This window comes from Uloborus diversus, chromosome 1 (genome assembly GCF_026930045.1).
Source record: "Uloborus diversus isolate 005 chromosome 1, Udiv.v.3.1, whole genome shotgun sequence".
Lineage (NCBI taxonomy): Eukaryota > Metazoa > Arthropoda > Arachnida > Araneae > Uloboridae > Uloborus > Uloborus diversus.
Window position 1 is genome coordinate 250,292,825 of NC_072731.1, and position 26,576 is coordinate 250,319,400.

Below are 26,576 nucleotides of genomic sequence, written 5' to 3' on the forward strand. Positions count from 1 at the left end.
AATTGAATTATTATAAATCTTTTCATACGCCTGGTTTGAAAATTGTTTATGTTTGGTAATTTTTGAAACATCTCAGTTTTGTTTTCCTCCTTTTTAAAACTTTGAAAATGTTCTCTATTTTTTTTTTTTTTTGAACTTTAAAAATTTTTACCTGTTGCAAGGAATGTCTGTTATTTCTTATAAGAGGAAACAAACTTATGCCTCTTATAAAACAATTCCATCCCTTAAAAGTTGTAGGTTTCGGGTCCTATACAATCATAAGTCATGAATACTCCATCTTAAATTTTAAAGATCTCCTTTAAACTCTGACTTCTGTGGTCAAATGTTATTCGTGCAAAGTCTCCCTAATTTTATCCATAAGCCTCCCTATTCTTCAATAATGGCAGCTATTAAGTGGTATAAACAGTGGTGCCCAACCTTTGACCGTTATGAATAGAAACCCGTATTCTAAAACCTTTCAAAATTACCTGAGAGCAGCTTTGCTGTTTCACAGCCGATCAAATCACAACTCAACTTCGCTGCTGCTGAATTTGCTTTTTCTAACCTCCTTTTTGTTTCCTAGATGCAAGCAAATAGTCACAATGTTACAAATTTGAGTCCAAATATTCAAAAATTAGTTTTTGAAAAACAATTGGCAAGCATTGCTTTAATACACCAAATATCAAGTAGCCCTAACCACACTTCTTAGTTTGTGAATTTCTTTCCTTGCCATCTTTTCCTTAGTTTTGTAGAAAATTTCTAAAATATGTTTAAAATGTATATGTTTGGGCCTGCAAGATTAATCCTAAATATAAAGTGCTGCCCTCGAGTAAAAAAAAAAAGTTATTTTCACTGGTTTTTAGTGGCTACACACTTATGAGATAATTGTGTCAATTAAATATGTTTTAATCCAATGAAATCAAATATTTGTTTAATTTATAGTTTGTTTGTATTTTGCTTTTGATTAAATTAAAAAATTAAACTGAATTGAAAGTAATAGATTGCTCAATAATTCGTAAAAACATTTTTTAAAAAATGCACCCGCTGTCACTCTTAACAATATGAAGAAACTGCCCCTTCTCGAGTATAAAAGAAGAAACTCGATCACACTCCCAAAAAAAATTTCAATGACAGAGTGTGCACCATAAACGCCCCTTCGTTACCAGCCCTGGATCAGCTTATATGTTACTGAAAATTAACAATTACATTCTATTTTCAATGTTTCTTTTATTAATTTATTATATTCATTTGTCTTTTTAGGTCTTAGCAGAGCAAACAGTTAGTATAGAAGACAAACGGTTAAGTAACATATCTGAAAACAGTGAAGACAGCTTAGATGGTGGTGGAGGCTATTCTAATACTGTTCCAGCAGATATGAGTCATTCCTTTAATGTTCATAACTACCCAGACATAAGGACACCTCATGATATTCCTGGAACGCCATCCATATACAAGGTAACTTTTAAGACTAGGACAATGTGCTATTTATCAGTCTTCATTTTATTTTTATATGATCCAAAGCATAGATCCTGAGGGCCATGACCAGCAGGAATCATAGAAGGAAATAAAAATCAAATAAATCGTTTTGTTTATTTCCCCCCTCATTTATTAGCAAAAAAATAATAATGTAATCATATTCATATTTTGCTTAATAAAGAAATTCAAAATATTAGTCTTAACAGTACCATGGTCCAAGGCCATATCCAAAAATCTACAATCCCTGTACTGTCCAAAATCTGTTTGGTGATCATAACACTTATGGCATTTTACAATATTTTGAAGACTTGGAAATGATTTGAGGAAAGTTAAATAAATATTATATGGTTGAATGTCATTTAGGACAAAAAGAGAAAGAAAATTAAGAAATAATCAAATGATTGATTTTTTCCCCCATCTGTGTAGAAAAATAGAAGTACATATTTGAATAAAGGTTTTAAATTTTTATATAGAAAAGGAGATTCCATCAATATTTAAAATTACATACATTTTGTTTGAAGTTAGTATTAGTGCAGCTAGATTGGGATTAGTATGTGTTTCTCTTATAAATTGATGTTTGGTTATAAAAAAAAGTTCACTGTCATTGAAAACTATAAAATTGTTTGAATCTTTTGAACGTTGCAAGATTTGATCTTTTTCAAATAGATTTTCTGTACTGAATAGGTTTACAATAATGGGTGTACAATTAATTCGGCACTTGTTGCCTTAAGTGGTAGGTTATTAGGAGAGGGTTAATGTTGACATAATTTAGAGCCATTTTAAGAACTTTTGTTGTGCTTCTATTCCATATTAGATAAGTAATTTAATTGTTTCTAAAAGTTACACATTTTATTCAAATATCATTGCATTTTAATAAATTTGAACTGTAAATTATCCAAATTTGATCAGATTTTGTTTTACATTTAATGATATTTTTTTCAAAATTTTTTTCAAATTTATTTTACAGCTTACAGAAATTCAAAGGAAGAGGCAATATAGAGTAGGACTTAATTTATTCAACAAAAAACCTGAAAGAGGGATTCGTTACTTAATACAGTGTGGTTTTCTAGAAGCTTCTCCTCAAGCTGTTGCCAGGTTCCTGCTTACAAGAAAAGGTCTTAGTAAACAAATGATTGGTGAATATTTAGGAAATCTACAGAGTTCTTTCAATATGGCTGTTCTTGAGTAAGTGTACAACTTTCTGTTTTTAATCAGATTTTTTTTTTTTTCATCGTGATGTTAAATTTTCTTTCATTGTTAAGATATTATCTAGTGTATCAAAAAGAATTTCAAATTATTTAATTTAAGTTAAATCAGAGATGTAATAACAATTTTTAATGAAGGCAACAGTATGTAGAAAAGTAGTTGAGGTAAAAAAATCCTAATGTAAAGGCACAAAAAAATGAATAAATAAAATTAAAATTAATAACTAAAAATAAGCAATAATAATAATTGCAAGACGAAAATTGGATGGTAAAAGAGCAATGAAGAGCAATTTGTAAATTTGGCTCAATTGTTAAAAGCATAGATTATCAACCTTTCAGGCTCTTCCTCCTTCCCTCTTTGAACACTCACATGAAGTCAGCCCCCCCCCCCCCTCATTATGTGGTTAATACATGTAGTACAATTGAAAACTGAATTTAATTTGAATAGCTAAATCCGGTTAATAGGTAAAAATCTAGATAATTTTGCACACAAAATTTACCATTACTACACAAGGCTTTATTTTGAACATATTTTACAAATTATCATAAGAACATGTGAGATCCAAGAAGCAAAGAAATGAATCAGCAACTGAAAATAGAGATGGATAAAAAAAGAAGAAAAAAAAATCTCTGCTGTATATATTTTTTTAATTTTCAGACTTATCAATTATTTATTTGTAGGTTTATTATTATTAATTTTTATGTGCCTCATTTAACCAAAAAAAAAAAAAAAATCCTCACTGATTTTTACTTTCTTCTATATCTAATATATAGAAGAAAGTATTGGATTCGTGCAAATTTTCGAATTTCGAATTTTGACGGATTCGAACGTTTTGAGGTGTGCTGAGTTCATTTCGACTATTTTTGGAAAATGTCTGTCTGTCTGTGTGTGTGTGTGTATGTATGTATGTGTGTGTGTATGTATGTGTGTCACGTCTGTGTGTGACCAGTTTTTTGTGGCCGCTCTACAGCAAAAACTACCGCATGAAATCGAACGAAATTTGGTACACATATGTGCCCCTATGTGAACTTGTGCCCATTGGTTTTTGGCGCGAATTCCTCCAAGGGGGGTGGAGCAATTTGACGTTTTTTGAGTTACGCGTGCTTGCTATTCCTCAGGAAGTAACTGGCGGAATCAAACAAAATTTGGTCCATATGTTGCCATTAACAGGAGCAGGTGCTGATTCAATTTTGGTGTCAATAACTCAAAGGGGGGTTGAGCTATAGAACGTTTTTTGTCGTCAATTGTGACTGCTGTATCTCAAGAAATAACGAACGGAATCAAACAAAAATTTTTTGACAAGTAGCCCTTAGTGGGTATAAGAGCTGATTTTATTTTGGTGTCAACAGCTAAAAAGGGGGTAGCGCAATCGCCCGTTCTTTTTTTCCATTGTGAGTGCCCTATCTCAAGAAGTAATGCTACGTTCTGGTTGAAATTTGGAATATATGTGAATCCATACGTAAACAGGCTTTGGTTCAATTTTGACTCCAATCGCTCCAAGAGGTGTTGATTTTTTTTTTTTTGCGAATAAAAATAGTTTTATTAATGCAACAATAAGAAAGATAAATCGTAATAGATTGTCGTCTGCATATTTCTCGTGATTTTAATTGTATGGAAATGATAGGAAATATTATCTCAATGATTTAAAATTTTTAACTGTTGCCACTAATGTTTGTTAATAAATAAAATATTTGTAATTAATTCAAGTAAGGCTTTTAAAGTAACTTTCAATTTTCGCTCTTTGTTTTGTTTTTACAATAATTCAGACATTGGGATGGTCGTCAAGTTTTTGCATGTGTAATTTTGTTTCTGTTAGGAATATTGCTTCCTCGTCAAGCATGGGGAGGGATCAGAAAAAGGAAAAATATAGAAGAAAGTTTCGTGATGGCCACAACATACTAGTTAAAATGTTGAATAACATCTTCAAGGAATCAAAACTTTGCAGATTTTGTTCAAAATTGATACAAGTTTTCATATTATACAATTCAATTTTTTGAATGTTTTCAAAATTTTTCTCTTTTGGTTCTTATACTTCTTGTTTTGTAACAATGTAACTAATTGAGTTAATGCCTTTTTAAATCTTTAACCAATTTTAGTTATTTTTGAGCCTGCTTTGCTGTTTCTTTTTCATTTAAAAATGTCTTTTTTTTTCTCCATTATAGGTGCTTCGTTCAAGAACTGGATTTAGCTGGTATGCAAGTTGATGTTGCACTAAGAAAATTTCAAACGTTTTTCAGGATGCCTGTACGTTGAAATTTCAACTTTAGTTATCTAAATTAAAATCTTAAAAAAAAAAAAGTTGCATTTTAACTTATGCATGTTTTTTTTTTTAATTTTCAGGGAGAAGCCCAAAAGATTGAAAGGCTAGTAGAAGTATTTAGTCACAGATACATTGATTGTAACCATGATATAGCTTCTAAATTCCATAACCCTGACACAGTATTTGTTCTTGCATTTGCCATAATAATGTTGAACACAGATCTTCATACGCCCAATATGAAAGCTGAAAGACGAATGAAACTTGAAGAATTTATTAGGAACTTAAGATGTGAGTTTTTAAATTGCCAATTACATTCAATTCAATTGTATTGCTTCCCACAGAATCGATAAAGCAGATATGTGAACTCTAATATGTGCACATAGTATCTAATGCAATAATATTGCTTTAACGCAAGCATAGATTTTTCATTTTATGTATAGACTTTTAAAAAAAATAAGGTATGTAATTTTCTTTTTCTTTTATTTTTTGGGTCATAAAAATAAATTTTAAAATTATACAAAAATACAGTGGGTTCATAGTGTTTGGTTAATTCCACGTATAATTGTTAATGAAAATGCTTAGTTGCAGTGAAATCCTGTTACAATGAACTCCAAGGGACCCATAAAAAATTTCATTGAAACAGAATATTTGTTGTAATGGAATAGCCTAAAAACTTACTTTATGTTTATAAAAGTGTTAATTTTACTAACCTACATTCTAATATAAGTAAATCTGCAACTTTTACAGTTACAAAAGATCTAAAATATAATTAACACATTAATTACTCTGAAAAAAATTAAAATATTGAACACTGAACTCTTATTCATTGGTCATCATCACAAAAAGTGTTGCTATTTTCTTTTATGCGAGAGATTTGGTCCCAATAGACATTATAAAAGATTCTAATTCATAAACATTATTATACTGACCATAAGAACCCTTTCCGAATTTGCAAGGTGCCTTGCATTTGGTGTGCAGGAATCGACCGTGCTTGGATAGACACTAGCTTTTGTTGTCACACATCAACCCACGTTTCAGTATGAGTGCATTTTCACCTTGAATGGCTCCGTTTTGAAAGTACAAATAGAGTTTTTACGTAACGACTTGTGAAAGTTGTTTTTTAATGCTGTTTTTTCTGAAAACAGCATTAAGTACAAAATACTCCAACTGACAATGAAAAAAAATATTTTGTTGTAACAAATTTTTGAAAAATATCTCTTTGTTAAAATGAGATTTTTTATACATTATCTTAATGCGTTTTAAAACGGGACGGAACATTTTGTTCACTGTAATAAAAATTTCACTGTAACGGTATTCGTTTTAGCGGGATTTCACTGTACTTGCAGTGTCTACATCACCATGGCCCCCCGAGGTTCCCCTGATTACAAAAATAATCCTTATCTTTAGGGCACCTTCTTGAAACTTGTATGTTGCACTTTGAAAGTATTAAGCTGTTAGTCCATATTAAAATGAGGCATAATCATATAAGCTATTTCAAGTAAGCATCACTCAAATTTGGATTACTTTTATTTGTAGCCTTGAACTTTTATTGAATTTCGATCTTGTTAGACTAAACGCTTTTAGAAATTTTTTCCATTGACTTTGTGTAAATGATTTTTATAAATATGATTGATGCAAAGTATGCATAATTTAAATAGTTGGAAATACTCATCCTTTATTATAAGAACTGATAAATTTGCAGTTGAATCACATTCTTACTCACACTTAAATTTTCTCATTTATTCACCAAAAGGTATTATCTGTTTAAATTTTTTTTTTTTTGCTGTTTTCTTGTTTTTAATTGGGGCCATTTCACGTGCTAACTATCCACACTTTGTTTTAGTTATTTATTTTTGTGTTTTAATTTACAGCCATTGATGATGGTCACGACCTAGATAGAGATATGCTTGTTGGAATTTATGAAAGAATAAAAACCAATGAATTCAAAATGGGGTCAGATCATGTAACACAAGTGCTAAAAGTGCAACAAACAATTGTTGGAAAGAAACCTGTAAGTATTTCATTATTCTTTTTTATTTGTATTTGTTATCGTAATGAAAAAAAAAATGTTTTGAAAATTTTAAATTATTTTAAATTTGTCCGCGAGGAAAAATATGATTGTGACCGCGAAACTTGAATTTTATATAAATTACAAAATATCTGTTGCTTCTTCAACTGTCTTCCAATTGCAACCTTGCAGTTACCCTTCTACCTTGTGCTTTTTACAGAAGCGATGGAAGTGGTTAATTCATGTAAAATTTTTGAATAAGATAGAATGTGGAAAAAAAAAAATAGTGCTGTCATTCACTTTGATGTTAGCTGTCAGGCCTTGAAGTACTTTACCTTCACTTTTATGTTGATCATCAAATTTAATTACAGACTATTTGTAGGAATTCCTTCACTAGTGCAGCCAGAAATACCTTCTGGTGGGGTTTTTTTGATTAAAAACTTTCTGAAGGTTTTTTTTTTGATCAAAAATACCTTCTGAAGGGGATTTTTTGATCAAAAATAGGTTCTGAAAAGAGTTTTTGAACAATACAGCCCTTTCATATGTATAAACTACACTATTAGAATTTGCATTCATGTCAAAACCAACCAATGCCTCCAGGGAGTGTTTTCACCCTCAACCCCCCCCCTCCCCCGCTGCACCACTGAATTCCTATAATGCATCTTTTAGAAAGTACAAAATAACATTGTTAATCATGAAGTTGTGAATATCAAGTTATCCATGATAAATGAAAATGATTGTTCCAAATTTCAATAAAATGCTGTTGCTCTACATCTGATTACATTTTCATGTTAAATTTTATGTTCAAGACAATTGACTGCTTATAGTGAAGTTCATCATGTTTCTACAACTATTTCAGAGTTTTCTAAAACAGATTATTTTATTTGCTTATGAATCCTTCCACAGCTTTTGAGGGTATTTTTACAAGAAAGATGGGAATTTTTAAAAACCCTTATATACTTTGATATAGAACAGGATGATGCATTACTTACTTTATACATCCATATAAAAATTTCAAAATTACCTTTTATTAAGATGTCTTAGTATTGAACTAGAGCTGTGATATATTTCATAATTTGTGAGCTTTGCTAATGTATTTTTAGAAAATTGAATTTCTCACAAATTTCATGTATAAGCTTTAAAATTTCACTTTCCTTCTAGAATCTTGCCTTGCCGCATAGGCGTCTAGTCTGCTATTGTCGTCTGTATGAAGTATACGATGTTAGCAAAAAGGAAAGGCTAGGTGTTCATCAAAGAGAAGTTTTCCTATTTAATGATTTACTAATGGTGAGTTTATTAAGCACTGTGTTAAAATTAAATTGAAATTTTATTAAGCAATTAAAGAATGATTTGTGTCCTATTTTAGTTCCGTACCATTTTGAGACTACTAAGTAGTTTTTCTTTAAAAATAATCTTCCATTCTGTCTTTAAAAGAAAACAAAACTGCTATTTTTTTTTAAATACTAACTTGCTGCTTGTCCTGTATTTAAAAATATTATTATTATTATTATTATTATTTTTTTTTTTTTTGCAATTTTATAGCTTTAGTTTTGCACATACTTCATGTTACAAATTTGTGCAGAAAATATGACACAAATTTCTCTTGTGCATGCTTTTTAATTTGGTGCTTAAAAATGTTTCAGTAATATATACACAAAATAATTATGTCCTAGAAGCAACCAGGGCTGCCGAAAGCCAAGGCAGGCTCCTTGTTAGTTTAGTCGGCTGGCCCTGTATAAAACTAATAAAATTAATACTCTCCTCTTCCAAACCTGGCCCTCACAAGGGCTGGACCCCTAGCTTCTGACTAGAATGACATGGCCTCTTGTCGACCCTAGAAGAAACAGTAAACCATAGTTGTACGCACAAAACATTCTTTTAATCCAGAAAACTATTTTGACTTTTTTTATAATTAATTTTAATGTAAATATTTTTGTTTCAAGGATTAATAGTTAGTACATATACTGTTAGAACTTCCTATTTATGGATAGCTTGTGTTCACCACGTTATTGGGAATTATATTCAGTTTAGGGATTTTTAAATTGGAAAACATTTTTATTCAAAAAATTTTTAATGAAACGAATGTATATAATTTTCCGAACTGAGTTTGCAAATATGCAAGTGTTAGATAGCTGATTTGCTTATTATATTTGTCTCAGATTAGTGCTTAAGAAAAATGTTAGTAGTTGCAGATAGCCCTTAATTTAACCAAAAATCCCAGCTTCCTTCCCGATTACGCATCGTACTGCATTGCCCTAGCATTGGAAACTACAATAATAATCTACTTTCACCAACCAAATCAAATGCCAATAAAATCAGCTAACCAATTATTGTTGTAACTGTTATGTTTTATTTTTATGTTTTGTTTGTTTCAATTGCATACTCACTGGCTTTTGAAAGGTAGAAGACATTTTTGAGACCTCCCTTTTTTTCTTTTTTTTTTTGGAGAAGATTTTGTTTGTGGGTGGTTTATAAATTCTTCCTTGTTTTTGAATATTGATTAGACAAAAAAAAAAAAAAAGTTTTTCTAAATTCTGAATCTGAGTACGTAAAATGCATTTTAATGCTAAAATTGTGTAATCATCTCTTTAAAATCATGTTTTCTGTAGTTATGAATTATTTTGTTGTTTTCTTTTAGGTTACTAAAATATTTAGCAAGAAAAAGAATAGTGTTACATATACATTTAGGCAATCCTTCCCTCTTTGTGGTATGAGTGTCACATTATTCGAAGCACCATGTAAGTATTAGAATTTTTTTTTTTTTTTTTTTTTGATTTATGCAAAAATTATACATTTTCCCTACCTGTCCCTCTTGCAATCGACATTTAATTTGTGACTGAAAAATAAAACTTTTTTTTAGAGTTTCAAAGTAGGCAAAAGCTTTTGCAATCATCTATTTTCAAAGCTTCCTATATTTTATCTTCTGTTGAGGAAAATTTGCTTCTTTTTGCTCTCCTATTTGAAAAATTCAACCCATTTCACTCCATTCCCAAAACTTAGCTTTAGTAAATAACTGCTATGCTTAATAAATAATTTATTGAGATATCCAGTTATAAATTTAACGAATAAAAATGACACAGACATTTGAAATCGGCGAACAAAATGGGCAGAAGACTATTATTGGAGTTGATCAAGAGCAGGGATTATTTTAAATCTTTCTTAAGGAAATTTTTTGAAATCAAGTGTGCAAGGAGTGTTACATGCAGTTAGTAGAACTTGAACATTCTAAGTATTTTGTTCAATTAGGTTTTCCCTAGTTGACAAATATGCATTATGCTGTAGTTAATGTTCCTACCTTTATATAAAATGTATCAATGAGTCATTTTTTAATATTTCAAAATATTTAGGAAATGCAAATATCAACACAAATGTCCAAATTTTTTTTTTCCTTTGTGGTAAAGATTCTCAAAAAGGTTAGATGGAAAATTTCTCATCTTTTTTACTTCCTTTTACAAAAAAAGTATTGTATTCTCAAAAACATTTTCACTCAAAAATCGGCCTTAATTTTCATTTTGCTCACCCCCGAATGAATGTTGAGAAATTTTTCGACCCGACCACACATGGATATATGCCTAGGAACATACAGACACCCGAAATATCCATTTTGACGATCCCCGAGCAAATTACAACGAATTTTCTCGTGATGTACGTCTGGATGTGCGTATGTATGTATGTTATAACTCAAAAACGGTATGTCCTAGAAAGGTGAAATTTGGTACGTAGACTCCTAGTGGGGTCTAGTTGTGCACTTCCCCTTTTGGTTGCATTCTGGTGTTTCTAAAAGGGTCTTTTGCCCCTTTTTGGGGGGAAATCATTGTTAATTTAAATGTAAATTCAAGTGGTGTTATAGTTTGGCGGACACTTGGAGATATAAAGTAAGACAAAACAACGTTAGAAGACGCACAAATTTGTAAATAACAGCAGACACGTTGTTCAGCACAAAGGTATTTATTTATCTTACTTGGAGATATATCGCCAGTCTTTTGGTTGCCAAGTTTTGTCGCCAACTTTGCGATTTTTTAAAAATTTTTAAGTCTGGTTTTAATTTGGCCAATGTTGGTGATATTTAAAGAGTTAACCACAGAATCACATAAAAATTTCCAATAGTGGGGAAATAAATCTGTAAAACGTTTTTTTTTTTTTTTACTCTGATTTGCAAGAAACTAGGGATGATATTTAGTTTCCCTTACTTACTCCAGGGTGCTATTATCCTTAAATTGGCGTAAAAGGAAGTCATGTGATGCACACATCAGCTCATTTGTTTTTCATAATTGTGTGCCCTCATGCCAGAATTTTAAATGGCATGGCTACTTGTATGGTGGTGTTGTAAGCAAATTTGGATGTTGTGCATAGCTCAATCACAGCTTAAATTAGCTTTAAAATCAAATAACGAACACAGGAAAAAAATTTGGGGATTGCTGCTTATAGAATTGGACCCTCAGAACTTTTCTTCAAAAACAAAGATCCTTATGACCCGAAACATGATTATACTAACACTTAGTAATTTTTGTAATTTAATGTTGACTTTAACATTTTCATCTTGGTTTAATCAATTTCTTTTTATGCATCATCTATCGAAAGCGTTTTTATTATTCAGTTATTGCTTTTTTTTTAATTCTTCAAAGTTCAATTATTATTTGCATGAATATTTTCAGCATTTAATATGTATATATTTACCTGTTTATTTGTGTTTTAGATTACCCTCATGGCATACGCCTTAGTCAAAGAGTGGATGATAAAGTACTGATCACATTTAATGCACGGAATGAACATGATCGATCAAAATTTGTAGAAGATTTGAAGGAATCTATTCTGGAAGTAAGTCAGTCTCCTTTTATGAGGGTGGAAGTTGTTATATATATGAATGAATTTGCAAAAGCAGTTTTTTTTGCACATTATTTCCGGTCGTTTTGGGGGCTGTCCATAAATGATGTTACTTTTGCTAAATTTTTGATCCTTTCCCCCTTTTTCTTATAAAGGGCCACCAGGGGACGGATCCAGCTTCTGCTTTCAGAGGGGTCATTATTGGAAAGGGAGGGGTCAAAGAGCAATTTTATGAGGAGATCTGAGTCGTTTTTTTCTTTTTTTAAACCTAGGTTCCAAACTACAGTTTTAGGCAATATTCAGAGGAGTGCCCCATTGTGCCCCTCTCCCATTGTCACGTTATGCTATTTTTTATGAAAGTACTAGCTGCGTCGCCCGGCTTTGCACGGTCTACCTCGAAAATAAAAGTTACGCCAAGTGACGCATGTTCAACAATCAGGCTTCAATTAGAGAGAAAAAAAATACTGTAAAATTTCTTGTTGAATTAATCATTCTTCAAGAAAAAAAATTCCGGAATCAATTAAACGCAACCCTCCATAAATACACCTAAGGTCCTAAAAAAGAAAAAAGATAAATCACCAAATAATAATGAAAAGGAGATATTTTTACCTCAAAACAAAAACAAAATTTTATTTTGTCACAGTAAAGAGGAAAAAAAGTGGCAACCTTCTGAATTTTTTCACGGTAATTTAAAATGAGATCCATATTTTTCCAACATGAAATGCTGTTCCATTTGGCTTAAAATGCTTTTAAAAATTTCCCCTGTGATTTTACAGCTTTTTTTTTTTTTTTTTTTTTGGAAATTTGAAGGAATTACATCAATTTCAAAGGTATTTTTTGCTGGCTTCCAAATGGCTCTAAATTTGAACTAATCTGATAACTATTTTGGGTAGAAAGAGCCATTTAATGTCATTTTCGGGTCTTAAAATTAAAATTTGAATGGTTCAGTTTTTTTCTGGTGTTAACCCCTCCCCCCTCGTTCTTTTTCTGGTACTCAAGTACCCAGGTCTGCAGAGTCGGAAGAAAAATTGCCGACTCTGACTCCTGGATTTTGAAATGTCCGACTCTGACTCTGGCTTTATTATTATTTTGTTTTTCCAAATCCCTCTTCCTCATGGGGAGGGGGGGAAAACCCTAAACAGGGATTAAAATATTAATTCTTTTTTATGAAATTTTTGTGTTGTATTTTATTGTAAACCTAAAATGTATACAAGGTTAGAAATTCAATTTGAAATCAAATAATCCAATAGTTGCGATTTTTAAAGTAAGATTACTTAAAAATCCCATTAAAAAAAAGAATAGGGTTAATTTGCTCTCCTTTATAGTTTTACTTACAGATGTTGATCAAATCTTGTGCTTTCAATTTTTGAAAGCTGTAACTTGAGGGTTTTATTTTTTTTGCCTAGTCAAAAAACTTTTCTTGACAGGGGGTGGTCCTCCCCCCCCCTCCTGGTGACACCCTCTGGTGGGGACCACCTCAACTTAATCTCAGAGTTTATGAAAATTGAAATACTTTAATTCTGAAAAATTTCCCCAATAATATCCACCTAAATCTTAAACTTCATCTTAAAAATTTGAAGGAAAATATTGCACTGTATTGTGGGGAGAGTTTGGGTACATGTACATCGGCTACTGGAGCAAATTTTACAAAAAATGCGGCGGTATACAGCTTTGTATACATAGCTTTTACTATAGCTACATTTCTTGGGTCAATTTTTAGTTTTAGTTTTATTGGCAGCTTTAGAATTAAACTTAATAAGAAGATTTTAGAATTAACTACAATTATTGAATGTTGTAACCAAGAAATCACGTACTGATTTTATTTTAAATGTTTTAGTGATAACCAAGCTTTCTTAGATAAAGTCTTTACAATCAAATAGAAAGAATAATGCTGTTGAAGTAAAAGTAAAAATTTAAAACATAGTTTTTTTTTTTTTTTTTTTTTTTGTATTGACTCAGATTTATGGTAAACTCGAACAATTTAAAATCAAATTATAAACACTGGATTCAAAGTATGCATAGGAAATTTATTTTTAGCAACTTAAATTAATTTCATTGCCATGTTTCCCCCCCCCCCCTAACTATCCAGTTTTCCATATCCCCACACAGGCATATGGTCATAACATCTCTAGAAACTTATTTTATCTATTTATTTATTTCTCCAGTATTATTTTAGAATTATCATGATGTTTTGTGTAATTTAAATATTATGCTTTTAATAATAATAATAATAAAACTTTTTTGTTCAAATGTATCATAATGGTAAATTTTAATAAGGAAAAGGTTTTTGAGGAAAAAATTTTCATGCTTTTTAAAAATAAGTACAAACTTAATTCTTAAATTTGTTGATTTGTAAACGCAAATGCAAACAAGGGTGCCCATATAGGGGTGCAAGGGGGGCTCAACGCCCCCCCCCCCCCCGGAAACGATAACTTCCTTGCTTTTAGAGCTTTTTTCTTTGCAAAAATGTATAAAAATTTCTTTTCCAGCCATTAATGAATAAGTTATTAAAAATATCAAATTATAATATCTCGAATCTACTGAAATAGGTTTTCATGGGGAAAATATTCTACTAAACCATGGGGAAATTTTTTGAGCCCCCCCCCCCCCCTTAAAATTTTGCAGATGATGCCCTTGAATGTAGGTAATTTTGAAGGAGCTTTTCACCTTAAGAAATATTTGTTAAAGTATTTGAGTGATAAATGTTTTCTACAGACATTTAAAAAATATTATATACTGTATTAAACTGTATGAAAGGTTTAAATTATTTTGTGCATAATTACACAAAAAATAAATAAACAAACTGAAAAAGTTTTGTTACTTTCCTGGAATCGCCAATCTTTGGGAATCTCAGATTAATAATCAGATTTTTATAACTCAACATATCATTATCTGTATTGATCCCTAGTATTTATAAGGGTTTTATGCTAATTGTTTTATTTTTTCTTAACTAGATGGATGAAATGGAAAATCTCAGAATTGAAGGTGAGCTGGAGAAGCAAAAGATGATGAGGGTTCGAGGAGCTGAAAATAGAGATTCAGGTGTTGCTGATATGGAGATCATTCCCCAAACTTCCAAAGATGGCAAATTATCACCTGAAAGTGCAGCTTCTGCCAATAATTTGAAACGATCTGCACTGTCCAATTCATTACTTGATCTGCATGAGCAACGTGAGTAAATTTTCTTTAGAAATTAAGCTTTTTTTCTCTGTTGCTGTAATTTTGAATAATAAAATAAATTATAATAATATTTGAATTCATAATTAAGAATAATTGTAAGCTATTTTTAATAATTGATTATTTAAAACGCTCTATAATGCCATTTAATTGTAAATTTACTATTCTCATATGACTAACAGGATATAGTAAGTTTTCAAATCTTTGTTTTTTATAAATAACATTCATTTTTTAAAGAATAAACTAAGAATTTGGACAGTTATCAAGAAAATTTAAAAACTTAAGATTTTTCAAATTAATACTAAGATGATTTTTTCCCCCTTTTTAAGCAACCATGTTTTCAATGATTATGTGTTGGGGAAAAATGAGATACTAAGTGTAATTGTAATGATTAATAGTTATAAGAATGCATGATTTTTCTCTAAAAGTTATAACAAAAACTTTTAAGTAAGAGGTTTTCAGCGCATTAAAATGTTGGTTTCTTTGAATTTGCAAAACCTTTTTCAGGTATAAGCATTCTGACGTTTTATTTAATTTTGAACCTTTAATTAAAATAATGTGTTTTGAGAAAATACCTTTTTATGTTCATTGGTGTTACATTTTTGGTGTTATTGTTTAAAATTTTTAATGGAGTCAGATGAACTTTATTGAATATCTTTCTCTTTTAAAAAATACACAATTATAACTTATTTTCTTGTTTTACAATTGAGTATTTCAAAGTGTTCATATCATTATTTTTTTATTTTAGAAGTCAATAAACCAGTAAGAAGAGGTAGTGCAGGCTCTTTGGATAGTGGAATGGTGAGTAATTTTTTTAACTAAATTTTTTAAGAACAGGGTGTAAGTGTTACTTAGTTAGCATAGATAAACTGTCGTTCATCTCCATTGCAATACTCTAAACTTGTTTAACGATATTGCTGCATCTTAGTTCCTTAAACTTATAAAGCATGTAAGGCAAAATCCTCCCAGAGAACTTTTTTATTATATTAAATAGATTTATTTTTGTTAAGATAGATTTTAATTAACGGAAGATGTTATGCTAGTTTAACTTGATGCTTGTGGCAGAAAAAGTATTTCGCTTAAGAAATGGTTTGCATTAATGACGAATGCTCTGGAGCAAATTATACCTATGAATTCAGGTGTCATTGTACTTAGAATTACTTAAGAAAATTATAATGAGAGCCATTTTGAAATTGAAATGGCCGTAGCCCACTACTGCTGTCAGTGGCGGCGCGAGAGCAAAAGTAGACATCTGAGATGCAGTTTTCCACTGCCCTTTTAATCATAAAATATTCTCAGACAAATGATTAAATTCATAGAATTAATTTTTATGTAACTATTGGCACTTTGAATTACCAATTCACTTTCTTAATTGCTATGACAAAAAAAATTTGTTAATAGTTGTGCAAACAAAAAGAAGTTTTTTTGGTGGTGTGTGTGGAGAGGGAGCACATTGAAGGGGGGAGGAAATGACCTGATAGAAAGGGGGGGGGGTCCGGTGACTTTTCTCTCAGAAAAATTTTGAAATTTGTAGTTTAAAACCTCCATTTTATGCTTTCTTTGCTGATGTTAGGTTTAAAAAAAAAGGTACAGGGCTCTCAGTGGAAATTTCCAGAAATTGAGGCCTTAAAAACGCAATTATAGGCCATATTTATTGACTTTAGGGTCAGAGACTGTCCCCGACCCATTCTTTTTTTAAAAAATAGGTCGAAATCAATTCCTTCTCCCCCTGCAAGGTCTCAAAATTGAAGTTTCAACAGAGTTTTTTGACAAACTTTGAAGATTTTATGGGAAGGAGGTTCTGGAGCTCTTCGTTTGAAAATTTTTTGAAAATTATAGTCCTAAAAAATTAAGCAATATTTCATATTCAGGAGCCATTCCACTTAAGCTTTTTGTTAGTGTAGTTTAAAAAACCTAATTGTTAATGATATTTAAAAAAAAAGGCGGGTATGGGTTAATAAATAAAACGTGATGTAGAAACTTGAAGGAAGACTGATACTTTCAACAGTTTCAAATGTTTGCCCGTGTCAGAAAAATCGACGATCAGGATTGTACAATCATTTTGTAAAAGGCCCTGACAGAATTCTCCAATCAGGCCCCGCATTCACTAAGGCTGCCTTTGTGCAGTTTCCCCCTCACACACTAGTTTGATTACTTTTGTGTCTGTTGTATTTAATAAGAGCTTCAATTGAAAATATGGAAATTTCTTAAAACTTCAGAGAATTTTGCGAGGCCCTATCTGCGTGAGGCCGGTCACTGACTGCTGTAGGCAAAAGCTTCTTTCTTTAACCTTTTTAAACAAAAAACCTAATATGGTAGATTGAACAATATGCTTTAAATTTATTAGCCTTATCCTGTAATTCATTGTTTTGTACACCCTACCAGCATGTTAATTATGGTTAAGTACAAAATGAATCTTTTGCTTTAGAAAGGACACAAGTGGCACTTCTCCGGAAATAAATTTTTTGATAAGAATATATTCCATTCGGGTACCCTAATTATGTTTGAAAACGACACTCTTGTTGTGGACATAGACGCTGGAAAAATGCGTTTATTTTTTAAAAAACTTGCCATATAAAGTTTGTTATGCTTGGTGTAAAATCTGACAAATGTGACCTGTGTACTTTAGAAATGGGAATATCGTTTCCCTCAGAGCAACAGTAAGATATCTAATCCTGAGAAATTACACTAATATATCTTACTGTGGCTCTGAGGCGACGATATGCTCAATTCCTGAAATAAACAAAATTAGAGGTAAAATATTTTGAATTAGTTGCTTTTATAGCACATTGACATTCAATATTCAAATGTAGCAAAAATTCACAGCTGCGCAAATAAAAGTAAATCTTTAAAATAAATTAATCGCAAGGAAAAAACAAGCCATTTAATAAGGCAACTGTGTTTGAAAGCAACTTTTCTCCTCTTTACTATAAAATATTTTAAATCTTAAATTTCTGTGAGAATGTCATAGCTGTAGACATTAATAGCATAACTACAGCCCCTTGCATTCCTTACACATCTGAGTTAAATCTGAAAAATAAAATTTCTTCTTTAGGTTGCTTGCTTTTGAATCTCCTTGACATTCTAGCAAAAGTCATGAAATCCACAAAAAAAAAAAAAAAAAAAAAAAAAAAAAAAAATATGATGAGTTAACTTTAAATTAGTTCTTTCAGGGGTGTCAACCAATGCAAGTTACATGAATGAAACTTGCTATAACAATTAGGAGCCTGTAAAATTTATTTTTGCTATTTTTCATATCAATTCATAAATTTAAATTGACTATGTCTTAAAACTGGAGTTTTGGACTTGCAAGGAGACGGTACGACCGTGGGGTCTGAGATTTGCGTCAATTTTTTTTTTGTGGTGAAAGAGGACTTCAAGTACCTTACGTGGTTAAAGTAATATAACGCAAATACTCAGAAAATTATGAGAAAAATCAATTTAAACTCGCGATGGAGTTTCCTAGGCAGCTTATGAGTTTAAAATGTCAGACTCTTGACGAGATGCCGCTAGCCTAGCTGGTTAAGGCGCAATCTTGTGTTTCAGAGATAGCACAATTGAATCCATTCTGGACCTTTTTCTTTTCTGTTTCTTTTTTTTTTTTTTTTTTTTTGCTACCACAACAATTAGTGGTAACGAAGTATACTGGTAGGATGAAAAATATGAATTGTTTTAAATTGTTTTGCTGGAAAAAAAGAAAATAATTTAAAAAAATGATATAAATTCTTAAAAATTATCTAGGGAAGAGAAACTATTTTAATAATTGCTCTGATAACAAAAAGAAAAGATCTGAATGTCCTATGAGCAGATGTCCCTTATAACCGTAAGGGAACCACAGGTCAAAAATCTTTACTACACAAATCAAACCGTACAGAATAAGAAGCAAGAATGTTTTTCAGTGAATGAAAAAGTTTACCATCCTTAGAAAAAATAAATTTCAGAAAGTATTATAGGGGGGAAACGCGTTACCACTAATTGTTGTGATAGCAAAAAAAAAAAAAAAAAGAGAAAAGAAAAAGAGTCCAGAGAGTGGGATTTGATCGTTCTATCTCTGGAGCACAAGATCGCGCCTTAACCAACTAGGCTAGCGGCGGCTGGTCAAGGGACCAGCATTTTAAACTTATAAGGCGCATTGGAGACTCCATGGCGACTTTAAATCAATTTTTTTTCATAATTTTTCTGAGTATTGCGTCGAATTACTTTAATCACGTAAGGTACTAGCGGTCCCTCTTTCACCACAACAAAAATTGACACAAATCTCCGACCCCACGGTCGTGCCTTCTCCTTGTTAGTGACAGTTGCTTAAATGCCGGCAATGTTTCCTTATTACGTTTGTTAAAAGTAACTTGACATTATCTTCTTTCTTTCATCTCTCTTCTACTCATCTTCTAACATTTTAATTCTGTGCATTTCTTTTAAATTCCAGTCAATATCTTTCCAGTCCTCTGCAGCGAGCAGTGTGAGCCATGATTCTTCTCCCCAGATAGTTCACGCAAGTTCTACCTCCTCTGGTTCTGGTTCGAGCCTGGGCAGCACCCGCAGTGGAACAGAACAGAAGCAAACCCCCCCACCCCAGGCTGGATTCCTGGGAGGGCTCTTCGGCAAGAAAGGGAAAAACACGAGCAAGACCAACATGAGGAAAGCCATGGACGTACCAGAATCCTAAAGCATCTGTTTGCTCGCCATTCGACTTGCATTTCGTCGCCATTGCGGTAGCAACCCGCATTGTTCTGCGGCTCATTAGACAGGGTTCGTACGCTCCTTACAAACTCCTTATAAACTCCTGCTTTTTAAGAAAATAAAATAAGGGCCCTTAAATCTCCTGACTTTTGCTATTATCTCCTTACAAACTCCTTATTTTTTTATTCTACATGGCCTTAAAGATGTTTTTCTATCGCCAATCTGATAGGAGTGATTACGTTGTACCTAATTTTACCAAAATTCCGCTATTTATTCGTCTGCTAATACCGGAAATCCGATTTTTTCGTTAGACAAATTTCTTCCCCACATTCGAATTTTTTTTTCAAATTTATGTCGATTATGTAGATAGCTATTTGTAAAATAACATCTTGTAGATTTTTTATAGTATCATTTTCAAGTTTTTTTTTTTTTTTGCTTCTATAAATTCTTTTATTTACCTCCCCCCCCCCTTTTATTTGAATTTGATTCCGAGACTGCTGACGTCAAAGAAAATGCAGTAAATGCATATTTTACTATAAATTTATGTAGTATGTTTGTGCGTTCAATGTTTTGTTTGAAAACAAAAATAAATAATATTAGAGTTGTACATATTTTTTCTGAAATAAGTTTTAAAAAATACATCTTTAAACAGGAAACTAGTCCTTAAAAAATAAAATGAACTCCTGCGAAACTCCTTAAAAGCTCCTTACTTTTGATTTTCAAAGTTGAGTATGAACCCTGTTAGATGATGCTCGGATCATTTGAACGGATGCGACATATTTACGTACATATTTTGTACTTTATTTCCGGAGTTTTTTATGTATTTGAAAAATAGGTGCCATTATGTATCGTAATATGAAGTGTCGGCTTTCTGAAAAGATTTTTTGTGCTGAAAATAATATCATTTGTACGTGTTGTGGATGTGACTGTATAGTACACGTACAAATGATTATTATTTTTTTAAATATGAGGAATATTTTTTTAAAAAGGTGATGTTTTATATTATGATACTTAAAAGTCTCTATGTTCAAATACGTACAGATTAAATGAAAAGAAATGAAATGCAAATATATACGTATAAATGTCATACCGATGCAAATGGATTGAGCAATGAATATAAAAATAGTGAAATATTTTGCAGTTCATTGCTGTAATTTTTGCATATGACAAATCAGAATAGGAACTGTTTATCTCATCTTTGGTTGTCAAGTGAAAGCAACTAAAGTGCTCTCTCTCTCTCATGTTTCTTGAAAAAAAAAGAAGAAAAAAATCCAAACAGTTCTTCAATTAGGAAAAATCTGCATTTGTAACAAAGATTATTGGTCAACAGATTCTGCAGACGAATCTAATTTGTTGATATATGAAGTGATAAGTGCAAGTAATTCTCATGATGGTGATCATAGAAGAGTTGTGGAGTTTTGTCCAGTTGCAATAATTTAGACCAGTGAATTTTAAGACAGTATGAAATTTATATGCATATGTCATATAGCTTTATTATTTGAAATTATATATAAGTGAAATGTACATAGTTTATCCACATACAAGACCTATGTAATATAGAATGATGTATATAGTGTTTAGTAACTTCGTTTGGGTGACAAACTGACTTAGCGAAGCCTGTATAGACGCATATTAAAAGAAAATGAGCCAGATTTAATATATTGAATTGTATAAACTGAAATTTATATATATATATATTCTGGAAATAGGAAAATATTGTAAAGAAAACCAGCTCAAAATATATAATTTAAAAATTTTATTTAAAATTTGTATTTTTAATGTTCTTTGTCAGTAATATTGCAGTGTGTGAGGCACTTTTTTACAGAAATTTTTGAATCCATGAAATTAGCCACTACCAGCTACAATGTGTTCAAGGTTTAGTTTATTTTTAAATCTAGAGTAATTCTTTCTCCAACACCGAACTTTTTAAAAATTATTCTCACTTGTATGCTGAATTAAAAATTTAATAACCCTGTCAAATATACATACATTTAATAATCTCAGTTTTCCTCCAATTTAAAAAAAAAAAAATGTAAAACTTTTTTTTCTTTTTGCGGAAATATTTTTGCCTTCTAGGCAATTTTAAATAACTACATGCAAATATATTTTTTTATGCAAAAAGAAAAGAAAATTGTTGTAGAATTAGTGTTTGTATTGTGAATAGCGGGAAGAAAAACAGCTAAACCATAAACTTGATTTTGTGCAGCATTTCAGAGCATCAACTGGTGAAAGGCTCGAATTTTTAGGTAATAATTAGAGTTTACATTTCTGGTTCTAAATTGAGAAAATTGTTTCAAAGCTTTCCCCAAACATCTCCAGCAACTTAGTTTTACCATTAAAAAAAGTTTCTTTCAAGTTTCCTTCTTAATATCTAATTAAATAAATGGGTAATGAATAAATGTTTAACTTACTGTTGCAAAATATACATGCAATGATTTTTACAGAACAATGCATTAGCACAATTTTACTGTTTGATCACATTTATAATGTATTGCAAATTTATTATTGAATATTCCACTGTGTTAAATTTGAACACTTTCTCTGTTAAATGATTGAAATTTTGTTTAATAATTTTTCAGTATAATATTGCAAGTTTCAATAATAGTACTTAATTGAAATAAAGCCTGGAGCTTATAAGAAAATAAAAATCTTTTTAAATGTATAAATGTTGTATTATTTTGTTCAATGCTTCCAGATGCCACACGAAGAATGACACATTCAAATTTTGTAATTTCATTATATAATTTTTATTACAGTATACATAAATTTACACAAGTTCATTTAATTCATTCCACATCTACAAAAGCTTGTTATTGCTACACCTAAGCAGTGCAAAAGAAATACATCATAAAAATCTTACAATGCCATATGCACGATGTCAAAAAGTATTTTACATTGATATATATTACAGTGTAGCTCAAAGGTTTTCGTGGAAGTGTTAGGTATAACAACATTTTCAATAATAAATATACATTATGAACACAGCTCTCAGTAATTTCCAGTTTTGACGATTCACTTAGTGCGGAAGAGTAATGTTAATATAAATAGCATTTTTACACATACAATGGAAATTTAGAATGCAGAAACTAAATTATATTGAACTTTTCATTCAGTCAATTTGTCCAGAGTTGTACAATTATTGCATTTAATGGCATTATTTTAAAATAATTTTAATGCATATAAGTCCCAAAATTTTGAAAAATAGTACACTTTATGAAACAAATATTGAACGCAGATTTCTGCAATCTTGGAAATATATCAGCATGACAAAATACAGTGGCGTCATTGCGGGGGGGGGGGGGGGGGTGACCTCCAAAGTGGAATTGCAAGTTTTTTGATAAATATGATGCCAAAAATACAATTTTAGACTACAAATATGAAAATTTTTCGGGGGGGTTGGGATCTACATGGGTGACCCCCCCCCCCCCCCGGTCACTGACAAAATATGAAATTAGGATCCGATAATTTATTCATTAACTTAGGCTTCAACGGTATTTTCATTTGATTCTGTAAAAATTGTGCTATTCGTAGTTTGACAAGTTTAACTTTAGTTTACTCTCGATTTTAGTTAAGAGATTTTACGGTGGGTGGGGGGAGGCTTGGTAGCTGGATTTCCAAAATGAATCATACACAGAACCAGTTCTACAGAAACTGATCGTTTTATTCTTTAACACATTTACCGATTGCAATATTTAATCAAATAAACCCTTAAAGGTTTGTGGACTCCTACAAACAAAACAGTTCAAAATTTTCAACCATAACAAACAAAATTTGAAAGCATGACTTTAAATAACCATCTTTTAGAATTATATATATTAAAATTCTGGTAAGTACAAAAATTGAAATATAATTACACATCATAAAGCGTCCGACATTCGATACAACTTTTGAATGGATGCTTACTCCCCTTGATTCAAAATATTAAATTTTGTTATTTAAGAATGAAATTATAATTCTTAAAACAGCTTAATTTTGCCGGGGCCTTTACCAAGAAATATAATGCATTTCAAAATATCACAATGATAAATATCAATTTTAATGCCTTCTTTTGTATAAAACAACTGATATTATTTTAAGCTACATAGGCACTAAATATTTTTTTGACAGAAAATGATGCAATGATAAATGCTGCAAAAACAAATGCAACTAAATAGTTTACCTCACACAAAATACAAATTTTCTCTGATTAAAAAATATCCGTGCCTATTAGAAAGCTAATGCGTTTTAAAAAAAGGGGGTTGGAAATTTTGATCTGGATATATTTTGACAATTGAATGAAAGGGCTTTCAACTTTATTCAAGCTGAGTTTTTATGCGTCATCATATTTCTGTACCTCATAAAAGAACAACAATCAATGTCGGGTTTTGACCAAATTTAGTTGACAAAAATTAGCCTATAAATAGTAAGCAACAACCAACCATATGTGGAACCATAGGATAATTGAGTTAAAGTAATCTCATTTACCTATAATTTTGATTTTTTTTTTAAACAATCAGTTTATTTAGAGCTAAAAAAAACCAATGCACTTATAATTTAAGCATAATTAAAATTATATAAACATTTCTAATGTAGCATAAGACAACAATTTCTTAAATTGTTAAAAAATTTCTCTGATCTTGGGCATAAAATTTTATGTAGAATCAAAAAAAAAATTACGAAAATTTAAAACCACTTTTTGCAAAAACTAACGTTTTTGAAGATAATAGTGTTCAACCTGGCAACGTCAAACGTTTTCTGATGTTTTGAAAATGCTAAAAATATCGAGAAAAAAATTTTACATAAAAATCTATTAAAACTTTGCCTTAACTATTACAGTAACGAAAATAAAATAGTACTAATGTTATTTTTGGCTAACAGATTGAAATGGCACAGTATTTGCAAAACTGAAGCATAACATTTTCGATAATGAATCTGCTATCTCTGTCAGGCATCAACAGAGTTATAATAGCCTTTTACATGGCCTTAAGTACTTTTTCTTTTTCGAGGAGAATTAAAAGTTCTTTTCTAATTTCAAATAAAAGTTCGAACAGTTCTTGAACATTTGAAAGACACATTCAAAGGAAAAGAATCTCGCACGAAGTTCAGGGGCGCTCCATGACTTATTTCTATTGAAAATTGATGCATTTTCCTCAGATTAAGTTTTGTAAAAAGTTTTGAACGAAAATTACTTTCATTGCTTCCTCAATCGTAATTGTATGGATTTGTTAATAGAAATTGTTGCCGGAGTATTTTTCTGTCAAGTGTGTGTGTGTGTGTGTTTTTTGAGATGGGGCGGGGCATAGGCGGCTGGTGCACCAAAAAAGTGGGGGGTCAAAGGAGGTGTAAAGGGGGGGGGGTTGACAGGTTAGATGGGCTAATTTTTTTTATGAATTGAAGTTTCCGTTATTATTGATAAAATGACATCCAAAAAATTCCGGATGCAACTTCAAAAATCGGGATGGATCGGACTTTTTTCTTTCAATTTTCATTTTACCTTTTATGACTTTGAGAAAATGAAATACCCATATTTATTAAGTCAATCCGACCAACTTAATCATATTTTGATCTATCGTTGATTTTGAACTTAAAAATAATGGAGGGGCAAAGTCCCTTTACTTTAACGAATAAGGGGGCAGTTACCCCCCCCCCCCCCCGCCCTCCCGTACGAGTTGCCTATGGGGCGGGGGGAGGTAAAGGTGTCGAAATCTTTCGTACATCATCGCCTCAGGACAACATTATGCTATGAGCAAATTACTGTTGCTTGGACGTAACGATATGTCTACGTACGGGATGTATCATTTTGTATAGAAAACATTAGTTTCTCTTTTTCAGAAAAATCATATGCATTGCTAAAGTGATTGATACCACTAGTTAAAACGCACATGGGCGCCAATATACAAAATTGTAAGGGGGGAGGATCAGATATTTTAACCATAGCTTAGCAGGATATTTTTCCCATGGAAACCGATTTCAGGACATTAGAGTCATTAAAATTTGACATTTTTAATTACTTATTCATTAATGGCTAGAGAAGAAATGTTTTTACATTTTTTGCAAAGAAAAAAGTACTAAAATCAAAAAAAATCTAATTTCTATGGGAGGGGGGCTCGAGCCCCCCCCCCATATGGGCGCCCTTGGAAACGCACGTATTTTACTCATAGGCGGATCGAAAGGAACGTTTATTCATACATAGGGGCAACTGCTCCATCGCTTCCAATAGTAAAGGGGCCCTCCACTTGCCCCTCCACTTTTCTGATTTCAAAATTAACGAATGACCGAAAAATGATAGTTTTGAATGATTCATGTGTTTAAAGAAAGAAGAATTGACTTAACAGTGCATTTTATTTTTCTCATCTTATTAGATCTTAAAAATTAAAATGGAACAATTAATTGTAAGGAAGGAGTCTACTCTCGCCATCTGTCCCTAATTTCGTGGCCGTGTCCCGAAATCTTTAGATAAGGTCATTCAAGTTTTTGACGTTAAAAATCAATAATATACCCACCCCCTTACAAAAAAAGAGTCAGCTTTAAGGGTGCTGCTTACCTAACTTTCTCACCCCTCACCCGCGAATCACCTTTGACCCCACTTTTTTTGGGCATCAAGTCGCCTGTGCTTTTTACCAGTCGGGAGACAGCTTTAAAAAAGGTTAAAGAATTAATATTATCTTTTCATCGGGAACAATACAAGCACTTACGCTCAAAAAATAGATAAATGATTCTTATTTTTTTAAACATCAAAGAAATAAAGGTTGAATAAATTAAATAATTAAAATCTGTTTTGCAGAAAACTTGAGTTAAGTTCACAAAACTTAAAATTTCTAAATGCGTCTCTTGGTCACGTATCATTGCATCATTTATACTAAAGTAAGCTCGAACAATGCTGGAGTTAAGAGAATAAGAAAATTCCTAAGTTTATTGAAAAGATAAAAGTGTATGTTAAACAACCTGTTGAGACTCTTATTTGTGGGTTTTATTTAATTAAAAGAG

General features: G+C 31.2%; 1 protein-coding gene across 6 annotated transcripts in view; it reads left to right on the forward strand.

The window, feature by feature from the left end:
- LOC129234233 (IQ motif and SEC7 domain-containing protein 1-like) overlaps positions 1-22,261 on the forward strand; it is a 684,204-nt gene extending 661,943 nt beyond the window's left edge. For 5 of the 6 annotated variants that reach the window (XM_054868167.1, XM_054868171.1, XM_054868169.1 and 2 more), the window contains 11 exons: positions 1,240-1,434; positions 2,423-2,640; positions 4,824-4,905; positions 5,002-5,209; positions 6,793-6,932; positions 8,091-8,216; positions 9,568-9,667; positions 11,626-11,747; positions 14,708-14,924; positions 15,679-15,731; positions 19,357-22,261. In XM_054868167.1, coding sequence (XP_054724142.1) covers positions 1,240-1,434; positions 2,423-2,640; positions 4,824-4,905; positions 5,002-5,209; positions 6,793-6,932; positions 8,091-8,216; positions 9,568-9,667; positions 11,626-11,747; positions 14,708-14,924; positions 15,679-15,731; positions 19,357-19,596 — 1,701 coding nt within the window. In that variant the 3' untranslated portion in view covers positions 19,597-22,261. The remainder of the gene's footprint in view (positions 1-1,239; positions 1,435-2,422; positions 2,641-4,823; positions 4,906-5,001; positions 5,210-6,792; positions 6,933-8,090; positions 8,217-9,567; positions 9,668-11,625; positions 11,748-14,707; positions 14,925-15,678; positions 15,732-19,356) is intronic. The other variant, XM_054868168.1, reaches the window with a different exon arrangement.
- The last annotated feature ends 4,315 nt before the right edge of the window (positions 22,262-26,576 follow it).